This window comes from Perca flavescens, chromosome 23, assembly GCF_004354835.1.
Source record: "Perca flavescens isolate YP-PL-M2 chromosome 23, PFLA_1.0, whole genome shotgun sequence".
NCBI classification, from domain to species: domain Eukaryota; kingdom Metazoa; phylum Chordata; class Actinopteri; order Perciformes; family Percidae; genus Perca; species Perca flavescens.
Genome location: NC_041353.1, coordinates 9,355,006 through 9,375,434, shown reverse-complemented (window position 1 = coordinate 9,375,434; position 20,429 = coordinate 9,355,006). Strand labels below are relative to the sequence as shown.

The following is a 20,429-nucleotide window of genomic DNA, read 5'->3' as shown; positions in this document are numbered from 1 at the left end:
AACCACAACCTGTTGTTTTGCACTTCGGTTATTTTACACATGAAACAGACAAAATATGACATGTTAATTGGTGAGCTTTAGAGATACTGATAGACTGATTTGTTTTAAAATTTTGTACAAAGCTAGGCTAGCAGCTCCCCACTGCTCCTAGTCTCTATGCTAAGCTACGCTAACTGTATCCTGCTTCATATCTACAGACCTGAGTGGTATCAATCTTCTCATCTAACTCTTGGGAAGACAGATAATTAGTGTCTTTCCCAAATTGTTGAACTGTTCCTTCAATTCCAATGTGGGTTATTTCTCTAGTAAGATCCAAATTACTAGTTGTCTCTACTGGATAAATATATCTATTTTATGGCACATAATGGGTCAACATTCTGTAAAGAAAAAGTCTATCTCACAAGTGAGAAAATGTTCTTTTTCTTTATTAAAAAGGTCTGTGTAGCCAAGATATTGTTTATGGAGAGACATGCTGCTGTTGGAATTTTTAAAATGTCATTTTTTAAGGCTGTGAGCACAGACACATTTGCATTCATTTATTAAGGTGAAGGCAGAACTTTTGAGACATATTTGGCCAAATAAAAGCAACCTTACCACCTGCATGAATAAAACGCCACCAGTAGGTAATTGTACAGCTTCAATATATTTATATATATATTATGTATTGATGGCAACTCATTCCCAAAGGGGCTCATTGGTAGATCCAGTCCTGATGTGACCATGTTCGAGGCAATCTACGCAAGCTGCCCCACTTTATTCTACATGTTGCTGGTTGGAAGTGCCATGATGAGTATCACATACAGACAGAAAAAATGCAGGCAGAGGGACACACATGGGCGTACACACATACTCCGAGCTAGCACACCCACATAAATATTGAGTATGCACTGATATGTACAGTTATCTACAGGTATCTCCACTGAACTTTAAACTTCTTAGGTTTGTAAATTCAGTCAGCCCTATTTTCCCATTTGAAGTCTTGTATTTTCGTACAGTGCAGATCTTCCTCCGCTCTTTATCTTTTCTCATTTTCTATCAGCTCAGTGTCACTCCCAAGAGGTCCCTGCTTTACACACCCTCATTTTTTTAGCTTACAACTCAGTCAAACTGAATTTTTCACAACCTTACTAATCTATGCTGCTTCTGCACGACAGATCTAAACGCAACTGGCATCAGTTGAACTTGTGTAAAGTGCTACAACCGGTTATTGAGAGAGAAATTCAAAAACAAAAAGATAAAACAGTGGAAAGTAATTTCAAATGTACTCTTGCAGTCTTTGACATGCCCACAAACACAAACACACACACACACACACACACACACACACACACACACACACACACACACACACACACACACACACACACACACACACACACACACACCCCCCTTATACTTCAACTCTTCCTCCTAAGTGGCCCATATTTATCTGGCTGACCTGATATTTTTATATTGGCAGAGAAGAAGATGTTTGAATGTCTTTTTAAATGTGACATTGCACAAAGCGTAGCAGGCCGGGTTGATGGTGCTGTTGATGTAGCACAGCCAGTAGCCAATAGTCCACACTGTGTTGGGGATACAGCTGGAGCAGAAGGTGTTAATAAGCACCATCACATTATAAGGAGTCCAGGTGGCAACAAAAGCTACCAGGATGGCCATTATGGTGCGGGTAACTTTTTTCTCCCGTGAAGGCGGCATTTTCTTCTTCTTGTTGGGAGGTTGCTTTGTCATCTTCACAATCTTCCGTGTCACGTGATTCTGCCGCTCTGTGGCTGGGACGATCTCAACAGTAGTGTTGGATGGCGTGTAGCAGTCACCCTTGGGCGATTTAGTCTTGATCTTGATGCAGGTCAGCTTGGAGCCCCCTGCCTTGGCTCGCTGACGTGGGAGTGGCTGGGTTGTCTCGGCACTGGAGTTAGCGGCGGATGGTGCCGCCTCCTCATCCTTTTGAATCGACGCAGGCACGCTGCCAGATGTTGAATCATTGGAGCTCTCCTTCTCCTCTCCAGGAGTGCAGTTCTCCTTTGCCACGTCGTCACCTTCGGCTTCTCCCTCAGCAGATGTCGAGGAAGGTCCCTTGCCATTTTGCAGTTTTCCATCATGCTGGTCATGCTTGTTAGCTCCATCAGCATTCTGGCTCTGAGAACGAGCTGTGTCCTCCCCTGGAACGTTGTTATTGTTGGGTTTTGGTGTGTTTATCCTTCTCTGGCCAGGCGACAGGGGCTCTGGATTGGCTCCTGACGGCTTGCGGTTATCCTTCTTCACACGGCTCTTGCTCGCTCTGGAGATCTGCCAATAGAGCTGAATCATAATGATGACAGGCAGGTAAAAGGCGGCGATGGCAGTGCCAAAAGTGACTGCGGCATTAGAGAAGAACTGGATGTAGCACTCCTTCTCAGGCACTGTCCGCCCACCAACAATGAACTGCCAGAAGAGAATGGCTGGTGCCCAGAGAATGAAAGACAGGACCCATGCTGCTGCAATCATCATTCCTGCCATCTTGGTGGTCCTTCTGACAGGGTAGCTGAGAGGCTTGGTGACACAGAAATATCTGTCAAAGCTTATGATGAGAAGATTCATGACAGATGCATTGCTGACGACATAGTCCAAGGCTAACCACAAGTCACACACCACCGGGCCCAGGGGCCAGTACCCCATTACTATGTAGACTGTGTACAAGTTCATAGAGCAAAGTCCAATAATTAGGTCAGCACATGCAAGGCTGAATAAAAAATAGTTGTTGACGGTCTGTAAGTTCCTATTAACTTTGATGGAAAGCATGACCAGGATATTTCCAATAACTGTAACCAAACTGAGGGAACCGGCCACCAACACGATGAACACCACCTCCACAGTCTTGTAGGGGCTTTTACTCTCTTCCACAACTTCTGTGTCATTGCCTTCAGAGGCATTCCAGTACGTGAAATTGAATACATCCATGGCATTTGGTCTTTTGTTGCCACCTCCTACTCAGATGGAACCTACAAAAGAGAACAAAAGAGAACAGAAGATTTGTAATGAGGCACAAAAGTCTGACTGTCAGATTCAGCTTTTTAGTCATCTGAAGACTTTTAATTGGCATATATAATAGGGTCATGGCTAAAACACAATTATAAAATGCTATAAAGGAATACTTCACCTTCTTTCTCAACTCAGAAAGAACGCTCAACCCTTTCCCTTCAACTTGGTTACTTGGTTCATACTTGTATTTTAGGGTTTCTAATGTTCAAAACTGACATTTTTCTTTCTGAATTAGTCTATATCCTTGACGTTCCACTTCCTGGATTGCTCCGGTGCCGCAGGAAAATCCACCAGATACATGTACTGTATTTTCACTGATTTCCGTTTCCTTCCACTTTCTTTTTTGTTGGAATTTTAAACTCCGGTGTATTTATGAGGACCATGGTTAACTGCTCCTCAGATCTCTGCATGGTAAATTGAGACAGCTAGCTAGACCATATGTCCAATCTGAGTTTTCTCTCGCAAGACTATTTTGCAGCGGCTCTGTCCGGCTCTTAGCACCGCCCAAACGATTGTGATTGGTTTAAAGATATACCAATAAACCAGAGCATGTTTTTCTCCCATCCCGCAATGCTGTGTGGAGTAGCCAGACCCTCCTCTGCGCCGCAGTGTGTGGATGGTCTGGCAAAGCGAGACAAGTCTGAATAAACTTGTATAAACCTGAATAAACCTCTTCCTGAAATGTTCCGTTTTAGTGCCAGTCTCTTTAAGACCCCCTACCGAAAAAGCCTAGTCTGCTCTGATTGGTCAGCGCTTCCAGGTCTTCCACATCTGCACTGTCTGCACCATTATTGCAGCCAGGGAATGACTGTAACGGCACTGTAGCATCACAACTGTACAAAAGTCCTGACGGTTCATTTATAGGCACCGTTTCTGAATAAGGGCTGTGCGCATTTTTCTGTGGATTGAGCATTTTGATACTTTCACAGTATTTATAGCACCTCGACCTATTTTAGAAGAACAAAAGACATGGAAATCTCACTACATGTGACTTTTAAGAGAAATAATCTTACAAAAATAAAAAAGGATAAAAACCTAAATTAAAATACAAAATGACTGTGGGACATTAGTAGTGCTTAAACATTTAACAGTTAACAGTTTCAGTCACATTCAATAAAATATTTTGAATGTGCTACAACGGATACAATGCCATATTTTAACATGTAATGGTGTGAGGAGATGAATGATGATTCAGAAGTAAATTTTAAAATATATGTCTTTCTAAACCATTCATATGAGCAATGTGACCTTTTCTTGCATCAGCTTTTAGCTTGTCTAAAAGCAATTAATCAAATAACAGTGACGATGTTGCCTGTACGCCAGTTACATCGATAATTAAAAGCACACAGTTCTGGCACAGATATTTTTCATAATCAGTGCATAAATAACATCTCCCCATTTAGACACATGCTTTATTATTGAGGCGGAAGAAAACACCAAAAAAAGGGAATGCACATGAATGACCGATGAAAGATGAGTTGTGTGGAAATGAGGCAACCACTCAAATGAGGATATCACAAGAAGTAATCACTTGCTCATTGAACTACTGACTTTATGTATAGGTTTGTTTTCCAAATACTGTCTGGAACCAAGTTAAACCTGCAATACCAGACCAACCAGGATAGCAAAATAAAACAGGCACTGGCAACACATTTCTCCATTTAGAAATCCATGTGATGTATGAAAAAAATTCTCTTGCCTTTTTATTTTTCCATGCTAAGTGCCTCAAAGCTGCTTTTTGTAGGTTTTTGTTTGCCTATCCACTTTGATGGATTCATTTTTCGACCTGGTAATGCCTTATGACGAGCCTGTAGCTTGAATTTCCGTCTTTCCATTTCTTCAGAATGTGTTCCCAAACCCCTATATTTGGTGATAATGGGTGTCTTTAAAATCCATCTTCCCTCTACCCTGAATATATATTTGTACTATGTAATGTTTGCACGTACATTCTTGGCAATTGTAATTATACACCACACACACAGTACGCATTACCAAGAGTTCAATAAAAACTGTAAAAGGAATTATTGACTAAACTGGAGCTGACATTTTATCTTCAAAGGTCCATTTCCAACTTGCACTTAAAAATTCTCTTCAAACAGTGATTTACAATTATTTTGATCCCCAAGTGACCCGCTAGTTCTCGCTTTTAACCTTAAGCATTTGCCCGTGTTGTAGACCTTGCTTTGATTCATATACCGCTCAGTTGTGCGCATCACAGGCCTTTGGTATTAGGAGTAACGCGGTTTGTCTGCTCTGCGTCTAGGCCACAACTCTTTTTTCGGGTGCTGTAGGTCAGATTTGATGGCACACTCAGTTTGACATAAATATCATCAGGCTGCAGAACTTCTTCAACTTTTACCTCAAGCTCCATATTTTTTAACTACTACTACTACTACTACTACAACAAACTTTATTCAGCCTGTGGTATTCAGCCAGGAAAAGCTTTTTTTAAAGACCATTCTGCTGAGAAAATACGCTGTCAAATAAGTGAATACAAATTTGACTAAACAAACAAAGTATTTCCAGTAAGTGAGAATGCGTCTGACATAGGCAATCTCTTGTTGTGTGCTACATGTGAGAAAGGGAAATTTCAGAAAATGTCCTGACCTGATTTGTTGGACTTTCAGTTCATTCATGTGAAAACAGCTTAAATCACTCACTTGATTTGAACATGATGGTGACAATGGATAGTTTTACTTCATCAGATGGTCAATGACCAATGTGAATCTGACGCATCATCGTGTAACTAAAGTTAATGAAGCGTTATAGGTGACACACTAGTGCGGCTGGGGAGCTGTCTTGTCCAAGACTTTTCGGCTTAAGGTCTTTAACCATTGAGCACAGTTGTTGAGTAACTAGTGAACATTCACTTATCTGCTGTGGCAGAAATCCCTAATCATTGCATTAGGCATGGAGCTAAGCTGGACTAATCCCCATAAAATGTTTAAGTCCACCGATTTATATTCAAAAACACCAACAATACAAATGGGACACACTTGTGGCTCGCTTGAGACAAGTGGATTAGAAAAGTAAAGTGGATTAGTATAGATGGTCGTGGCACAGTGGTGACAGTTAACTCCCCTAGATGCTCTTTGTCCACCTCCAACTGCCATAAGCCTTGTTCCACACCTGAAATCTCTGCAACAACATAGCAAAAGCTGTGACCCGGCTATCGTCAACTAAAGATGCACAAATCCTATTCAGCTCAATTTGAACAGGCATGGTTTTCTAAAAAAGGTCTCAGGGGAGACTAGACTTTATTTTAAAGCTTCCATCCACATGTTCAGAGCCATGTTAGCATTAAACTGGTGCGAAAAGTCCCTTCTGCTTTAAAACGACAGCCAGTGCTGTGCTTAATTTCCCCAATCAGGCTGTAGTTTTACAGTTTCACTTGGATTCCTGTTTACATATCTTTATCTCGTCTTCCTAAGACACAGCAAGCAATAGTAGGGAAGTTGTACTGAACAGAAGACAGACGTCTTTGCTTCAGTGTTGACTGGTAGAAATGCTCGCATGCCAGCCCGCTGAGCATGAGTGCAGTTGCAATAGCCTGGGGAGAGCAGCAGTGGCACTCGTCGCATAGCTATCAATCACAGAGCTTACCTGCAAGTCTCAGTTTTACTGCAGTCAGTGCCAGTGGATCAAACAGAGCACAATCAGGACACTTCCATTATTATCCTAAGAGAGATGACTATTCAGATGTTTCCTCATCACACTTTTTAATTATTCACTGTACATGAAGCAAAATATAAGATGGTTTATCTTCACCATCCTTAAACTTCTGCACTGAATTAAATGTGTCAGTGAATTCTGCAATCTCAAATTTGCCTTTTTGTTGTTTAGTGTATTAAGAACAAAACATGAGACAAGTCAGTTGCTGTCATGGGAGGATGTGAATAAATGAGTTTGAGTATTTTTCTCTGTTCAGACTTAGGTAGTCCTGGAGCTGGCTCACTAGAGCTGAAAATTGCTTATGCCCTCTGGGAAGCAGAAAAGGCTAACCTCACCTTTTCTCCACAACTTCTGTCCTCATTGTCTTTTGTAGTGGACTCCAGGAGGGTCAGATCTAAACCAAAATAACTGTGCTGAAGTAATTAACAATTGTTGCATTTTTATTTAAATGACAACTGATTTGCCTTTTTATTTTGAGCTAAATAAGCAGTGTTGTCAGTGACAGACAACAGGTGTCAACTTTCTGTTGATGTACCTTCAAGCAGAGATATAAGAAACATTGTTTTTATTGGCAGCTGTATAGTTCAACTGAGACCGATGCATTTGGCGGCCTCCCTAGTGTCCAGATTCCCATTTCCCATCTCTGAGCACTGATCCAAGGTAAAGCCCAGGGCACTTGCCCCCTGCTTTCAATGATTACATGCATTTTCATTGCTGGCCCTCTCCATGGAAGCGTGCAGGGTTAGGCCTTTGTTTACTTGATGTTTGCACATAAGCCTGACTGGAATGCAATCATTGCTGCAGTACAGCTGCTCCGCAGGGGGTGGATATCCATTTAGCGCTTCTCTCAATAGTACTACAATTCATGGATATAAGAAAGTTTTAAAAGACAATAAAAAATAATGACTACTTGACTTGCTCATCCGAAGCTCAAGGCTTCCCTATTGTAGAAAAAACAACATTTGGTGGTGTAATTACAACAGTCAAAATTTAGTATGACAATGTGGGAAGGTTCAATGATGGCTGGTAAACATAAAGCAAAATTATTTTTCTTCACTGAGTAAATCTTCTACATCTTTTTGTACTGGTCACTGTCTCACTGTCGTGAGGTTAAGTTCCTGCTTAGGTAAATATTGGCTCATTTTATCCCAAGTGTATGCAAATTACTCTCCAGCAGGGCCGTCAGTCAGACAGGCATACTGACAAAGCGCTGAGATACACAGACACACAAATGCATACAAATATTTGAAGAAATGTTTAGCAGGAAATGAAAAAGGTTCCGATAACCATCAAACCGTCTCAGTGTTCTGATGAAACATGGCTCCAAAATGAATCTTGAACGGGTGAAGTATAATTACAAATTTGCATTCATTTCCTCAAGCTTTCTCCACCGTCTCAGGGGTATCACACTGGTAGGGATGGATCTTGACAGATGCTGTAGAGATTCAGTGTAAATATTTATACAGCGAATGATTAAAGCCATTTATCCATCCGTTTCAGACATTTATTTGGCTACTGGATCATGGTGGCAGTGGGCTAAACAATGTACATGTTCGCTTCCCCCAGCCACAACCTCCAGCTCTGTTTGGGGTGTACCCTGCCTGAAAAGATACAATTCCTCCTGCATAGTCTGTAAAAGTATCCTCTTGGATCTTGGATCTTGGATCCCAGGGGGAAACCACCAAGGGGAATACTTCCCCCGGCAGGCATTCAGGTCAGAGCAACTGGCTCCTTTCAACTTAAAAGAGCAGGGGTTCAACTTAAAACTCCTTTTGGATGTCTGAGTCTCCCAGCCGGCCCCTGTAGGTCCGTATAGGTAAGCCTAGACACCCTCTGAAAGAAGCCAATGTTGGCTGCTTCTATCCACAACTGTATTCTTTTAGTCACTAGCCTGATGCCAGGAAAATAGATCACCGGGTAAACAGAGCTCTTAACCACAACAGTCCATTACAATGCCTGCATCTCTCGGGGACAGATTAGTGCAGAAAAGTATTGGTTTGTACGAAGTGTTGTCTGAGCACATTGGAAATGCAAACACTACTTTATAACCATTTCGATTCGGGGGATAATATACGGGGCACATATCTTCAGAGAGTCTCCAACCTGAAAAGGGTAATCCAGTATTATCCAGCCCAGTACCAAGGCCCCAGACTTGGAGATACCAACCCTCACCCCAACTGCTTTACACTTGGCTGCACACCTGTTGCTGAATCATCAGCAAAAGGTTCACATGAAATCCTAAGGTCACCTAATTGGACAGTGCAGTGCTTAGAGATACTGTTCATGAATATCACATAACAGATTGTCAACAACAGACAATCCACACAGCTCAAATCCCACAGAGAAGGCACTATTGCCAAAAACACATACATAGGTCCCACTCTAGGGACAGAGACCTGAAGGCTCATAGCAAAGCCATGCATAACATATTCTCTGCTCCAACACAGTGGATCTCAGTTGGGTTCTTGTGAGCATCTCAACACAGTCTTGGCTGGTGTCTGTGACCATTGACAACTCTGGAGAAGTCCAGCCTTGTCCAGGTATTGTTTCCCCAGCATGTGCCGTGCGTAGCGATGAACTCAATTGCATCAAGTTGGTATCGCACGCCCTCTCACACAAGCTCCCATTACAGTTCAAACACATGGGGTTTCCTGGATTCTCTTTTCGGTGTGAGGTCACTCTTTCCCATTAAAGAGTAACTAAACCTCAGACTTTTGCCAGAAGTGCCTCTACCCCAGGACCCCAGGAAGTGCGCTTAGCCTGGCAGCCAATCTTTTCCAGTGGCCACTTACGGTATTGCAATAAAACAAAATCCCCTTGTGGCCTGAAAAGGATTTTTCCAGTAGGTTACCATTGTGAAAGGAACATCTGTAAGACTGTTAACAGGAAACCTCAAACTGCAAACAATGTCCATTATGACTCGCTTCTCGTTTTTAATCCATGGACTTTTTATATTTGAAAAACTTCCCTCGAGCCGAGAAAAGCTTAAAAACGTGACGTCATCACAATGTAAAATCTATGGACCGAGCGGGAGCTCCTGAGCAGGGTCAGCAGGAGAAACACTACTGCGCATATTCAGTAAGCCGCATATTATGGAAGTAAACCCAGAAGCCTAGAAACGTTTGTTTTATGTGCCAGACAAGAAACTCCATTGAACTGAATTTTGATTTCCATAACCTGGAAATAGGTGGGTAAATGGGTAGTGCTGGAAAGAGGAGCTTATGCAGAAATCAAAAACTTTAAAAGACTAAAATGTTAAGATTTGGACCTGAATCCATCAACAACACCACTAAACCCATGAACAATTTAAAAGCTCATTCAAGGGGGTCTCAGAATTACTCTTAATCTCTTGGGGCCAATTTATTTTGGGAGACACTACCACGAGCACCCCCCCCCAAACACACAACCTCTCCAACATGATAAGCCGCGATTAACGGATGGAGCATCAAACCCCTAATGGAATAACTTGAGAAAGACCTCTCATTAAGTTAGACAATAGCATTATTCATGAGAGGGTGTAATTACAGGGAGGCTTTGTCATATCTTCTTTGCAGGTGTGACAATGCCTCTCAAACTCAGACCTCTCTGGCAGTGCTTGTGTTAAGTGGACATGAAGTCAATGGAGAGTAAACGAGCAGGAAATGGCATTCAAGCGGGTGGAAACACAAACTGTGATAATCTGCAAACAGTCAACTACCCAGAGATTCCCCAGAGAACCTGTAGGTGGTCTTGTGTCACTGTGTGCCAAGTAAGGGGGATAAGATGCAAAATGTACACTAGAGAATTTTGTTTTTGTGTGTGCACATATTTTGATTAAGAACACAGCAAGGGGGTATATGAATGAAGGTTTTGGCCAGACTCTTCTCGATCTTCCGTTTTAATTTGGTCAACCAAATCAAGACGAAGTGACTGCTTCACTCCCTCTTTCTTTCCCTCGATTTGTCTTGGGTCTTGACGGCAAGAGGCTCATAATTCTTTCACTGTGACCTTTAGGTGCCACTTCATAGAAATTATGTTCATACTCATTTAAAGCAAATTATCTTCAGCATTGCAGGACTGTCATTTTAGGGTGCCCTCTTTCCAGCAACACCCTGTCCTTACCTCTTCAGAGAATGCAGAGATAAGCCTATTGATATTCCAGCTTTTTTTTGCTTATGGCAGTCTCCACACCATCTGTGAAAACTGACAGTGTCACATACGACCTCTGCTGCTCTGCTAGGCAGCCCATCCAATGACTCTGAATCACTGTAAGCTGCCACATTCATCACCCAAATCCGTTAAATACACACAATTTGAGGATAGAATTACTGGAAGTATGTTAAAGCCTTCTGCAGAGCATAGATTAAAATAGCGAGAGCCAAGACAACAAATTTTGGACAGATGCAGTTCAATGGAAAGATCTTATATAGCTCTAACTGTAGATCACAGTTCAGAAGCCACACTGTCTGGGAAATATCACCAGCCTTCTGGGATGCAATAAAAACAAAAAACTGGAGCTCAGTCAGTAATGAATGAACAAAGTCCTCAAGCAAGCTGGGAAGGTAAAGGGAAACAAGTCAATTTTCTCCTGCCATACAGAGAGACCCTTGCAGCAGCTACAACTTGACAAACACTGTCACGCTACCTACTCAAACGCTCACTATCTCTCCTGTCACTTGATATTAAACGTTTTATTTCATACAAATAATTTAACCATGACTGAAAAAGCCCGCATCATGTATCCTCTGTTGATTTGGCTTTAATTAGCAGATTTCCATATTTCTAATCATAATTGCTTCTCAAGAGTAAACTATGCTCTGCTACCCCACCTTGTACAATTTCATTAGTCTGAATCTCAATGGAGAGTTTGAGTCTCATTATAGTTTAAGTAACATCAGCTGTGTTTCCAATATCAGCACAAATATCTGCTATTATCAGCATCCTTGATCTAAAAATACCAATATCATCATCTGTTCTAAAAGAAAATTCCATGTTAGCTAAACCCCTAATGCAATTTAGTTATGTAAGACATTGCCCCTTTTATTTTATCCTAATGGAAATCGTCCCAGGTGTCTCTGTTAGCTGATACATGACAAACATTTTTCACTGGGCAGCAAGGACATTTGCAGTAGCCATGCAACCAGCTATAATCAACAGACTTATTAAGCAACATCTGGCAGGCTAGCCATTTCTCTGGTGAAATACTGCAGGACATTGCCAGCAGCTGACAGCCTACATATTTGTGCGAGGCTAATGCTATGGATGGAATAATATAAATATTTGTAGTGATCTAACAATGAGCGTGGGGGAAATCTCTTGAGCTTGAATAAGTGTATTGATATTTCCATGTCTTCTCCTATAAATGTATGCCCTTTCTTGATTATCTAATCTGTGTCTTATGTGGGCAACAATAGAACTTTTTTTTTTGCGATACAGTGCATGACTTTCTCCATAGCTCCTCATCGACAGACCTGATGCATTTCAGGCTCTGATTCAGATAAATCAAAAAGAAAATGAAGCCACTGCTAAGCTTCACTCGACCAGGAACATTATCATGCACCACATTATGTGGCAATATCTTACCTATATTATCTCTGTAATTTACACCACCATTAGAATGACAATATAGTCGGTTTCCTATTCTATTTTTTACCTCTGGGACTCCCCTGCTGTCCCTGCTTCTTCATACTATCTATGGCAATAAGCTGGCCCACTAGTCTCTCCTGGCAGTTGCTGGCTCATTACTGATTTCACATAGAACATAGGCATGAATGCACTTGCCAGCCTCTGCATTTATGTAGTGGCTCAGTAACTGCCTCACGCAGGTGAAGCAGAGCCCTGCTGGTGCTGCTCTGGGGCTACCTCTCCCAGGCTTTGTTCAATTAAACCCTGCTCTCAGCTGAACCACAGGACAAGTGTATAGAGTCACATCACCCAGTATGGAAACTTAGAGGAAAGGAATGTAGAGGTGTTACAGAAATATACATACTTCAATTCTGATCTGTTGAATGGTTTGATACAGCAAGAGGAGTGTAAATAAAATGTGAGGCAACTGTGCTGCAAACAAACAGAAAGGTCATCTTCTATTAATGTGGAGCAACGTTCCATTTGAATAATGAGATTGTGTTATGCAAGTGAGCTCTCAGACTTTGTACAGTGAGTGGTTCTGATCGCGCCACCGGCTCTCCGAGCAGACTGACTTTATGACCAGACATTTTAACTCAGGCCAATGAGCAATTATAACCAACCCTTTGACTAGAGTGTGCTTAGCGGGAAGGACATAAGCCTGTTAATGTCACTCTTAATTTGACACTCAAAAAAGGTGTCGAGCACATTGTTAATATTCAGTGGTTTAGGATCGGTTGAGAAAAGTCATGTGATATTATGCACACACCCGGGCTGTAGTATATTACTTCTATCTCATTACGGATTTGAGTCACGTCTCAAGAGCAGTTTTTTTAATTATTATCCATGACTGGTTGTTGACTCCCCATTGAAAAAATAAGTAGCTTTATTTACAACTATGAATTTCCTTTTAGGCATTTGATACTACCACTAGAGGATGCCCAAAAAATATTTTTTAATACAACACATTAAGTGCCCTGTAAGTATGCTGCAATTACCTCCCTACAATTACTGCAATTGTTGTCTGAGTTCAATACAACTGCCATTTGTCTTGATTTGGGCTCATCACTTTTAGATCAAATTCAACTGGATTTGGTCTTGGAATTGAATCCTTTCAGCTGTTCATGACTACAGCTCTGCTTTATAAAATCTCTCTCTCTCTCTCTCTCTCTGTGATTATATTTTCATTTTAAAGAGATTATTGGGTGCCTTGACCACTTCCCTGGGCATGATAGTGCTCTTTTGCTCGCACTCCGTGAATCGGCATGCCTGTCTAAGCACTCTTAAATCACTCTGCCAGCATCACTGTCACCCTGCTACTGTCCTGTCCTCGTTCCCTCTCTCTGTGTCCTGCCTGTTATGTATCACACTGGCACCATCCCTCGATAGAAAGCTGTGGTGCTCATTAAGATAGAGAAAGATAGCAAAAATAGAAAAAAAGGCAGGGAAGGAGAAGGGAACGAGATAAAGCATGTGCCTGTTGGATTTGTTCCACTTCATTGTTTCTGTATTTCGTTGCCCATCACCCCCCCTCGCCGTACTCCGTTATTCTCTTGGGATTCAGAGTTTAGTGATAAAAAGCAGAGCTATGTTGTCCTTGGACAGGTTGTTCTATTTACAGTACCCGTTCTAGTTTTATCATATGTTACAATAAACCAGAAGATGATTTCCATGACAATATACATTCATCTAGAGCAGCATTCAGTGAGGATAATGTGAGTAAAGTAATGCATTTTTTTTTTTTTTTTTTTGGCTAAACTGATTTCTTTGCTGATTTAGTGCAATTTCTCATCTCCAAACGTTCCCTGTATTCTTTAAATGCAACAGCCGAACCAAAAACCAGGAGACTAACAAGAAGGAACGTTATGGAACTTGCGGCCCAGGAACCACTAAAGTATGAAGCCTCTCTGTGGTTGTTCACTTGCAGAGGGATCTGTCTCTCTTGTAAAGAGGCAACACAATTGGTGCTCAGAAGCCTCGTGCTGTTGCTGTAAATAAAGCTGACGGATGCTAATCCATGGAAGTGACCTTGATCCAAATAACCGATGCGCCATACCCAAAACTCATAGGGCTCAAACCTGATGGCCTGTCAAGCCACGTGTCACACAGACAGGCAATTGACAGGACCCTCTTATGTGGCTTTCCCCATTTTATTACCTTGTCACTGCCTCTCATTTATCCGCTGATGAGAAGAGATTAGTGGTGCTGTAATGTGATACCTGACTGAAATTTGTTTTTATTTTACCCTTCTAGGGGCATTGAGGTTTTTTCACAAAACAAAACTTGTAATGCGATTATTGTAAAGCCTGAATTTTTGCAAAACTCTAAAAGAACACCTGATTCAGACGTTAGCACTCAATTCAGTGGGTGTCATAGGTTTCTCAGCCTCATACATATGGGTTAGAAGGGGCCTGCTACACCTACTAGCAGGTTCAGAAGGCAGTTATTATCTTTTCACATGGTAAAAAGTCACCGTTAGCATGGTTAGGGACCCATTGGCATACCTTTTTAATTCTCTGGGAGTCCCATTGTGAATCCAAACAAAACTAACGTTACTTGTTGAATATGTTTAATATTTGCAGTTTTTGAAATTTGTGCGATCACGATGGACTGCCAAGCTTATCGGGGGTTGTAAAAAACACTTGTAACATAACTCACACCACAGGAAAATATGGCAAGAAAGAAAAAATCGGGGCTTTGCCAACTATTGTTGGGATGGTGGAATCAGGCCAAAAATCTGCTTTGTGCTTCTTGTGTGGTGTGTACCCGGAGTTACGTGGTCTTCTTTTAATACTACTCCCTACCATGTCGCTCTTCAAACAACGCTATGTTACGACTGTGAGGTCGAGCATTTGCTCTGAGCTTCATATCTTGACGCAGATGGGTGATCTAGCTTACCCGTAGATGATAACGGTCTACTGAGCCAACTAGGAAGTAAAGTAGGACCATACCGTACCATACCATATGGTAATGATAAGCAGATGATAACTGCAATTCGATTGGCTGATAACACTCGAATCGGCTGGATGGAAACACTATTGAAGACCACTTCTTAGCTTTTTTTTCAAAAGTAAATTATAATAAGCCTCCACCCGTCAAATCTAAACTACTGCATATTTCACAGACGTCATCAATTATACATCCATCCATCCATCCATCTTCGTCCGCTTATCCGGTGTCGGGTCGCGGGGGATGCAGCTCCAGCAGGGGACAATTATACATGTGGTATATTAAATACCCCAGCTTCACTATCTGCCCTCCACTTATTTGCATTGCCTCGAGAGGCTGTCCCGCCTGGAATAACCATCCATAATAGTGACTGCTTAGTTAAATGAGGTTTGTGAAGTTTTAAAAGATAAATAATGATCACAAGAATACATTTTCTGAAAACAGGACCACACAGGAAGAGCTGCTGGCGTGCTGTGAGAGGCATTTAGATTCTGCTGCTGGAGAATGCATGAAGCATTTTGAGATAAAAGAGGCATGCTCCTGCATCGTATTTGATTTATTTAAGCCATCTGTCTTTCTAGTAGGTCTTGACATGAAGGATTAATAGCAGAGTCAAACACTGTTCTTAGTGTAGCAGTATGGATAACACAAACCAACATAGTGGTTGCTCCTTCATATGTTATATAATTTCTGTCCATCTAATAAAGCAATGTCCTAAAATAATGGACAAAACCACATGCTAATACAACGATGCACACCCAAACAAAGCGGTCCTTGTGAAATCACTGTGGAAATGTGAAAACAAATATTTGAATGCAAGAGGTGTCAGCTATGTAATTAGCCCTTCTTATTCTGTCCTCCCCTTGCTTTCAGTATCTCATTCCCTTGTGCTCTGACTGACAGCTTTATATTTCTAGGAGCATGTCAATGGACTTTTGTGCTCAAAAAACACTCTACACCCTTAAAATGTGGCTAATTGGTGTTTTACATTTCATCACATTAACAGCGCACCTAACCTAACATCTCATCAAAACATTGTGCCCAGATCCAATCAAACCCTTCCAACTAAACATTCATTAGCAGGCTTGACACTGATGAAGGCTATGTCGTTGACATGAGAGCATGCAAAGGGAATCAGCCCAAGGAAAATTGCTGTCATTTCTGATTCTGTTAATTGGTAAATCTTCATGTCATGTCACCTCTAGCCAAAATCCAATGGCCAATCTTTGACCCACTTCTTTCATTGACTGTCATTTCCTATATTTAATACATTTAAAGACTTATATAGGTTAGTAGTTAAAGTGGATGCACCATTTGGCCAAACCTCTACTACAAAGGTTAGTCCTTTAAAACCTTTGTCTTTGTATTCAGGCTTTCCTATATTTGTATAAAGTTATTTTTGTAATTTTCATCCTACCTCTCTATACTGTAAATATGTAACTCGATTACCTGTTTTTGTGTGATCTGGTCCTGGTACATTCCCAGTAAGAATATATTATGTCACTTCTACAGCCTGCTCTCACCTACTGTATTGTGAACATTATATTTCAACACACTACTAGTTCATAGTGAATAATCAGAGTATCATACTTCAATGTGTCTACGAATGGGCATAAAATGGGTACAGAAGATGTGTGATGGATTTTAACAAGGTCTTTAACAGGATAGATGATATTTTACTGTTGCGGACACTACAATGTTAGTGCTTTGGATTATATATTGTCTGTATGGTAGAAAGAAATATTTTCAGAGAAACATTTTATTCAACAAGAGTTTTCAGACTAAAAACACAAGAGTGGAGTACCTCAGGAAACCTACCTTGGTCCTTGACTATTGTTACTCATACAATTTACCATAAGGCCTCAGTAATGTCTACATGAGCTGACGGCTATACTGTCTTTTTCTAAATGTCTGGCTTTTTAATCAAACTCAGATACTGATCAGTAATCAGTACAGCAAATAACGGTAAGTAAAACAGTAAGTAAAAGGATAAAAAACTGGTTAAATAGGAATAGATTGGAACTTAAAAAAGCAGCGTTTGGTTCAAATCCCATTATGTTCTTAGTTAGGGTTGAAACTCTTATCTAGTGTCAAAAGTTTAAGAAAACTCCTTGGTGTCACCCTTGACTTTAAACCAGACTAACTACTTCTCACTGAGGTCAAATAAATTTAGGACAAAATAAACCTCAATTTAACCAAAATACATAATTTTGCCTTGCTTTCCATGCAAGTAACAAAAGTTATTAGTGGCTATTTTGTCGATCTGGTCAAACCCCAGGAATTAATTGATGCATGAATGTGCAGTTATCAGGGATCCCAATAAACCAACTGAAGACATGCATGATAAAACACACACACACCAAATTTATGGCTAAGTTAATGTGACAGTCACTGAGTACTTCCGTGCCTTTTAGCTCTCACTGAATTCATTTTTTTGGCAGTCATGCTGCAAACAAAATTATCGCACATAACTACTGTAGACATCATATGCTGTTAAAACACACCGACAACCCAACAACTTGAAGCACATGTAGCCTACTGGAGCAACACTCCTTTTTCTGCCACCCTCAACCTGCAAAACAGGAACACTGCAACAAGAGCCCACACACCTAAATCTCACTGGTGTGCAGAGGTTCAACTCAATTTCAGACTCAACAAGTAGTTTCAAAGTGCTGAGTTATTATGTGACATTAGAGCTAAAGTATGCAACGATTTATATCAGCAAAGAGAATTTGTTCGCCCCACCAACTGCTCCCCCTCTGTTGGTCAAATTCCTGCCCCAGCACTCATGTTGATAAGCTGTCTACTCTGAATGCAGCATTCACAGGCAGTGAAGAAGCACATTGAGAAGTCAGCCAATCTAGAATTTTAAAATGCAATGTTGATATTCACGAGTCTTGTCTGCCAGATTTAGCTGCACTGCTCTTTTTTTTTTTTTTTAAACTAGATTTTTACCATTGGTGTCATACCCACATCCATCTAAGACCTGGTATACACCCCTCAAATTCTTTTTTCATGCACATTGGGGAATTAAGGCATGTACTACTACAGTCACAGACAGAATGATAATACTAGATCCTGTGTTATTTATTATAGAATAGAATATTCCTGCTTTATTTTCTCTGGACAAAGCTGCACGTGGTCATAAAAACAAAATTGGTATATGATAAGTTTCAACATTGATAACTGAATTGCAAGAGTATGGGCTTTGTTTGCAGTGCTCCTATGTGTGTTTATATTGTTTTGTTGCCTCAATGTAATTCCCCTTATCTTGATTAGAAATGTGGAAGTTAATGAAGCCAGTGAGGATATAGTGAAGGGATTATTTGCCAACAAGCAGGGAAATAAACATTGCTGTAATCAGCCAACAGGTAACAATCAGTAAGTTATACAGAGCAAAAGTAAATAGATAAGACTACGCACACAGCAAATGAGGCTTTGCAATAGATCAGCAAGGACACTCAGCTATGCACGCCACAGTGTCTGGCAGCTATTTACAAATCAAAGTCACTGAATGCACTGCAGTGGCCTTCATTTGTTGGTCCACCTACATTGTTTTTTATTTGCACCGATTAGGTATGTTCTTGATGCCAAATATCAATTAATTACAATTTGCTCTAATGAATAATTTAAAAGCCAGGTTAAGTTGTTCCAGTCTAAACTGACAATTTTTGCTGTAAAACTTTTAAATTAAGAAATTAAGGCAAGGCATGGAGGAACAGGAGGGATGGTTGCATGGCAAATTGAGATCAGACACCTCTGTATTAATAATAAATGCTAAAAGTGTTTTTGCTCTAAGTGATTCTTTTTACAAATGGGATAAAGCTTTTTCCTATTCGCCGCATAATGGGGTAAATCTGACCTAAAAAAAAAAAAAAAAAAAAATCCAAAAGGGAGCCTCTTTAAACCTAGCTTCTAACAGATTGAGCACAGCTTCGAGTGTTAGAGTGCCTACGCAAGTGTGACAGTGACAATGATAAATTCTGATTAATTCCAATGAATTCATCCCACATTTTTGCTAAAACTTTGTCATCGTCTATAATTTACTGGAAAAGAAAGATTTTGATCCCCTTTGTTGTAATTTGATTTATATGACTACCGATTACAGAAAAAAAATGATAATTGACTGATGTGAAAGGGCCACAGCATCCTTGTCTCTGGAGAATTGATTCAAATCCCTCAGCTCATCATTATGCTGCAATCATGGTGTCAGTCAAACAGAAAAGTGGAAGACCAGAAAGAACACAGTATAACGGGCAGTTATGAAAAAGGGAGAAAGTAAGTGTGCTGCGCAGCAACACATATGTTGTTTCCAATCCGTCCTCACTCAGAAAACAACCCTATAGGTCAATTGTGCAAGCAGCTCATAATGACTCATAATTACGTTTGTTAGGTTAGGCAGTGACCTCTTGTGGCCCTAGTAATGATCGGGAGAGCAAAACAAGGACGCAAGGTGATAAAGTATAAGAGTGCCAAATTCCACTTAAGGAGGCAGGTTGGGTTGGTGTATTGGTCACAAACAAGCACAGGACTTTAACTCAGGAGACCAGATGTTCGTGTCCCGTGCGAAACCCAAAGTCAACGGTCACTTCTTGAAATTTACCAAGGGTAGGGTTTTTAGGTTCTTTTTTGCATTATGCAATGACGTCCGTGATGCAATAACGTCTGTGACATCACATTCGGCCCCCATTTTAGTAGTGTTACACGTCTAATTTCCAAGCCATCCCTGATGTTTTACTAGCCCTAAGTATTTAAGTATATTTTAATCCCTGAATTTAACTATTTTTGTTTCACAACATTAACGTGTTAAACTGCAACTTTAAATAGAACTGTTATGTGATAAAATCTTCCATCACAGTCGCATGTTCAAAATGGCCACCGTGTGACTGTATCACAGCGTTAAATAGAATTCTCACATTTGTTGTTTTGGGAGTAATTGGAAATCAACCTATTTTGTTTAGGTATGAGGATGTGTTTCTTGTTCCCCTACACTGATTATAGTGAAAATATCTCCCGTTTCAGTGTGACTCACTGTTTAAATCTTGTTTCATTTTCAGCAATACGTTGTGTCAATAAATTCCATAAATCTGTATATAGACTACCAATAAGCAATATGAGAGCAAGGGATTCAGATGGCGCACTGCAATGTATTTGTCTGTGTTGTAGGCAGTTTCATTCAAACG

At 40.7% G+C, this 20,429-nt stretch overlaps 1 protein-coding gene across 1 annotated transcript in view; it reads right to left on the bottom strand.

Moving 5' to 3' along the window:
* Positions 1-1,425: 1,425 nt before the first annotated feature.
* Positions 1,426-20,429, bottom strand: part of chrm2a (cholinergic receptor, muscarinic 2a) — a 43,448-nt gene continuing 24,444 nt past the window's right edge. The window contains exon 2 of the mRNA XM_028571096.1: positions 1,426-2,981. Within this exon, the coding sequence (XP_028426897.1) occupies positions 1,426-2,940 (1,515 nt within the window). The 5' untranslated portion in view covers positions 2,941-2,981. The remainder of the gene's footprint in view (positions 2,982-20,429) is intronic.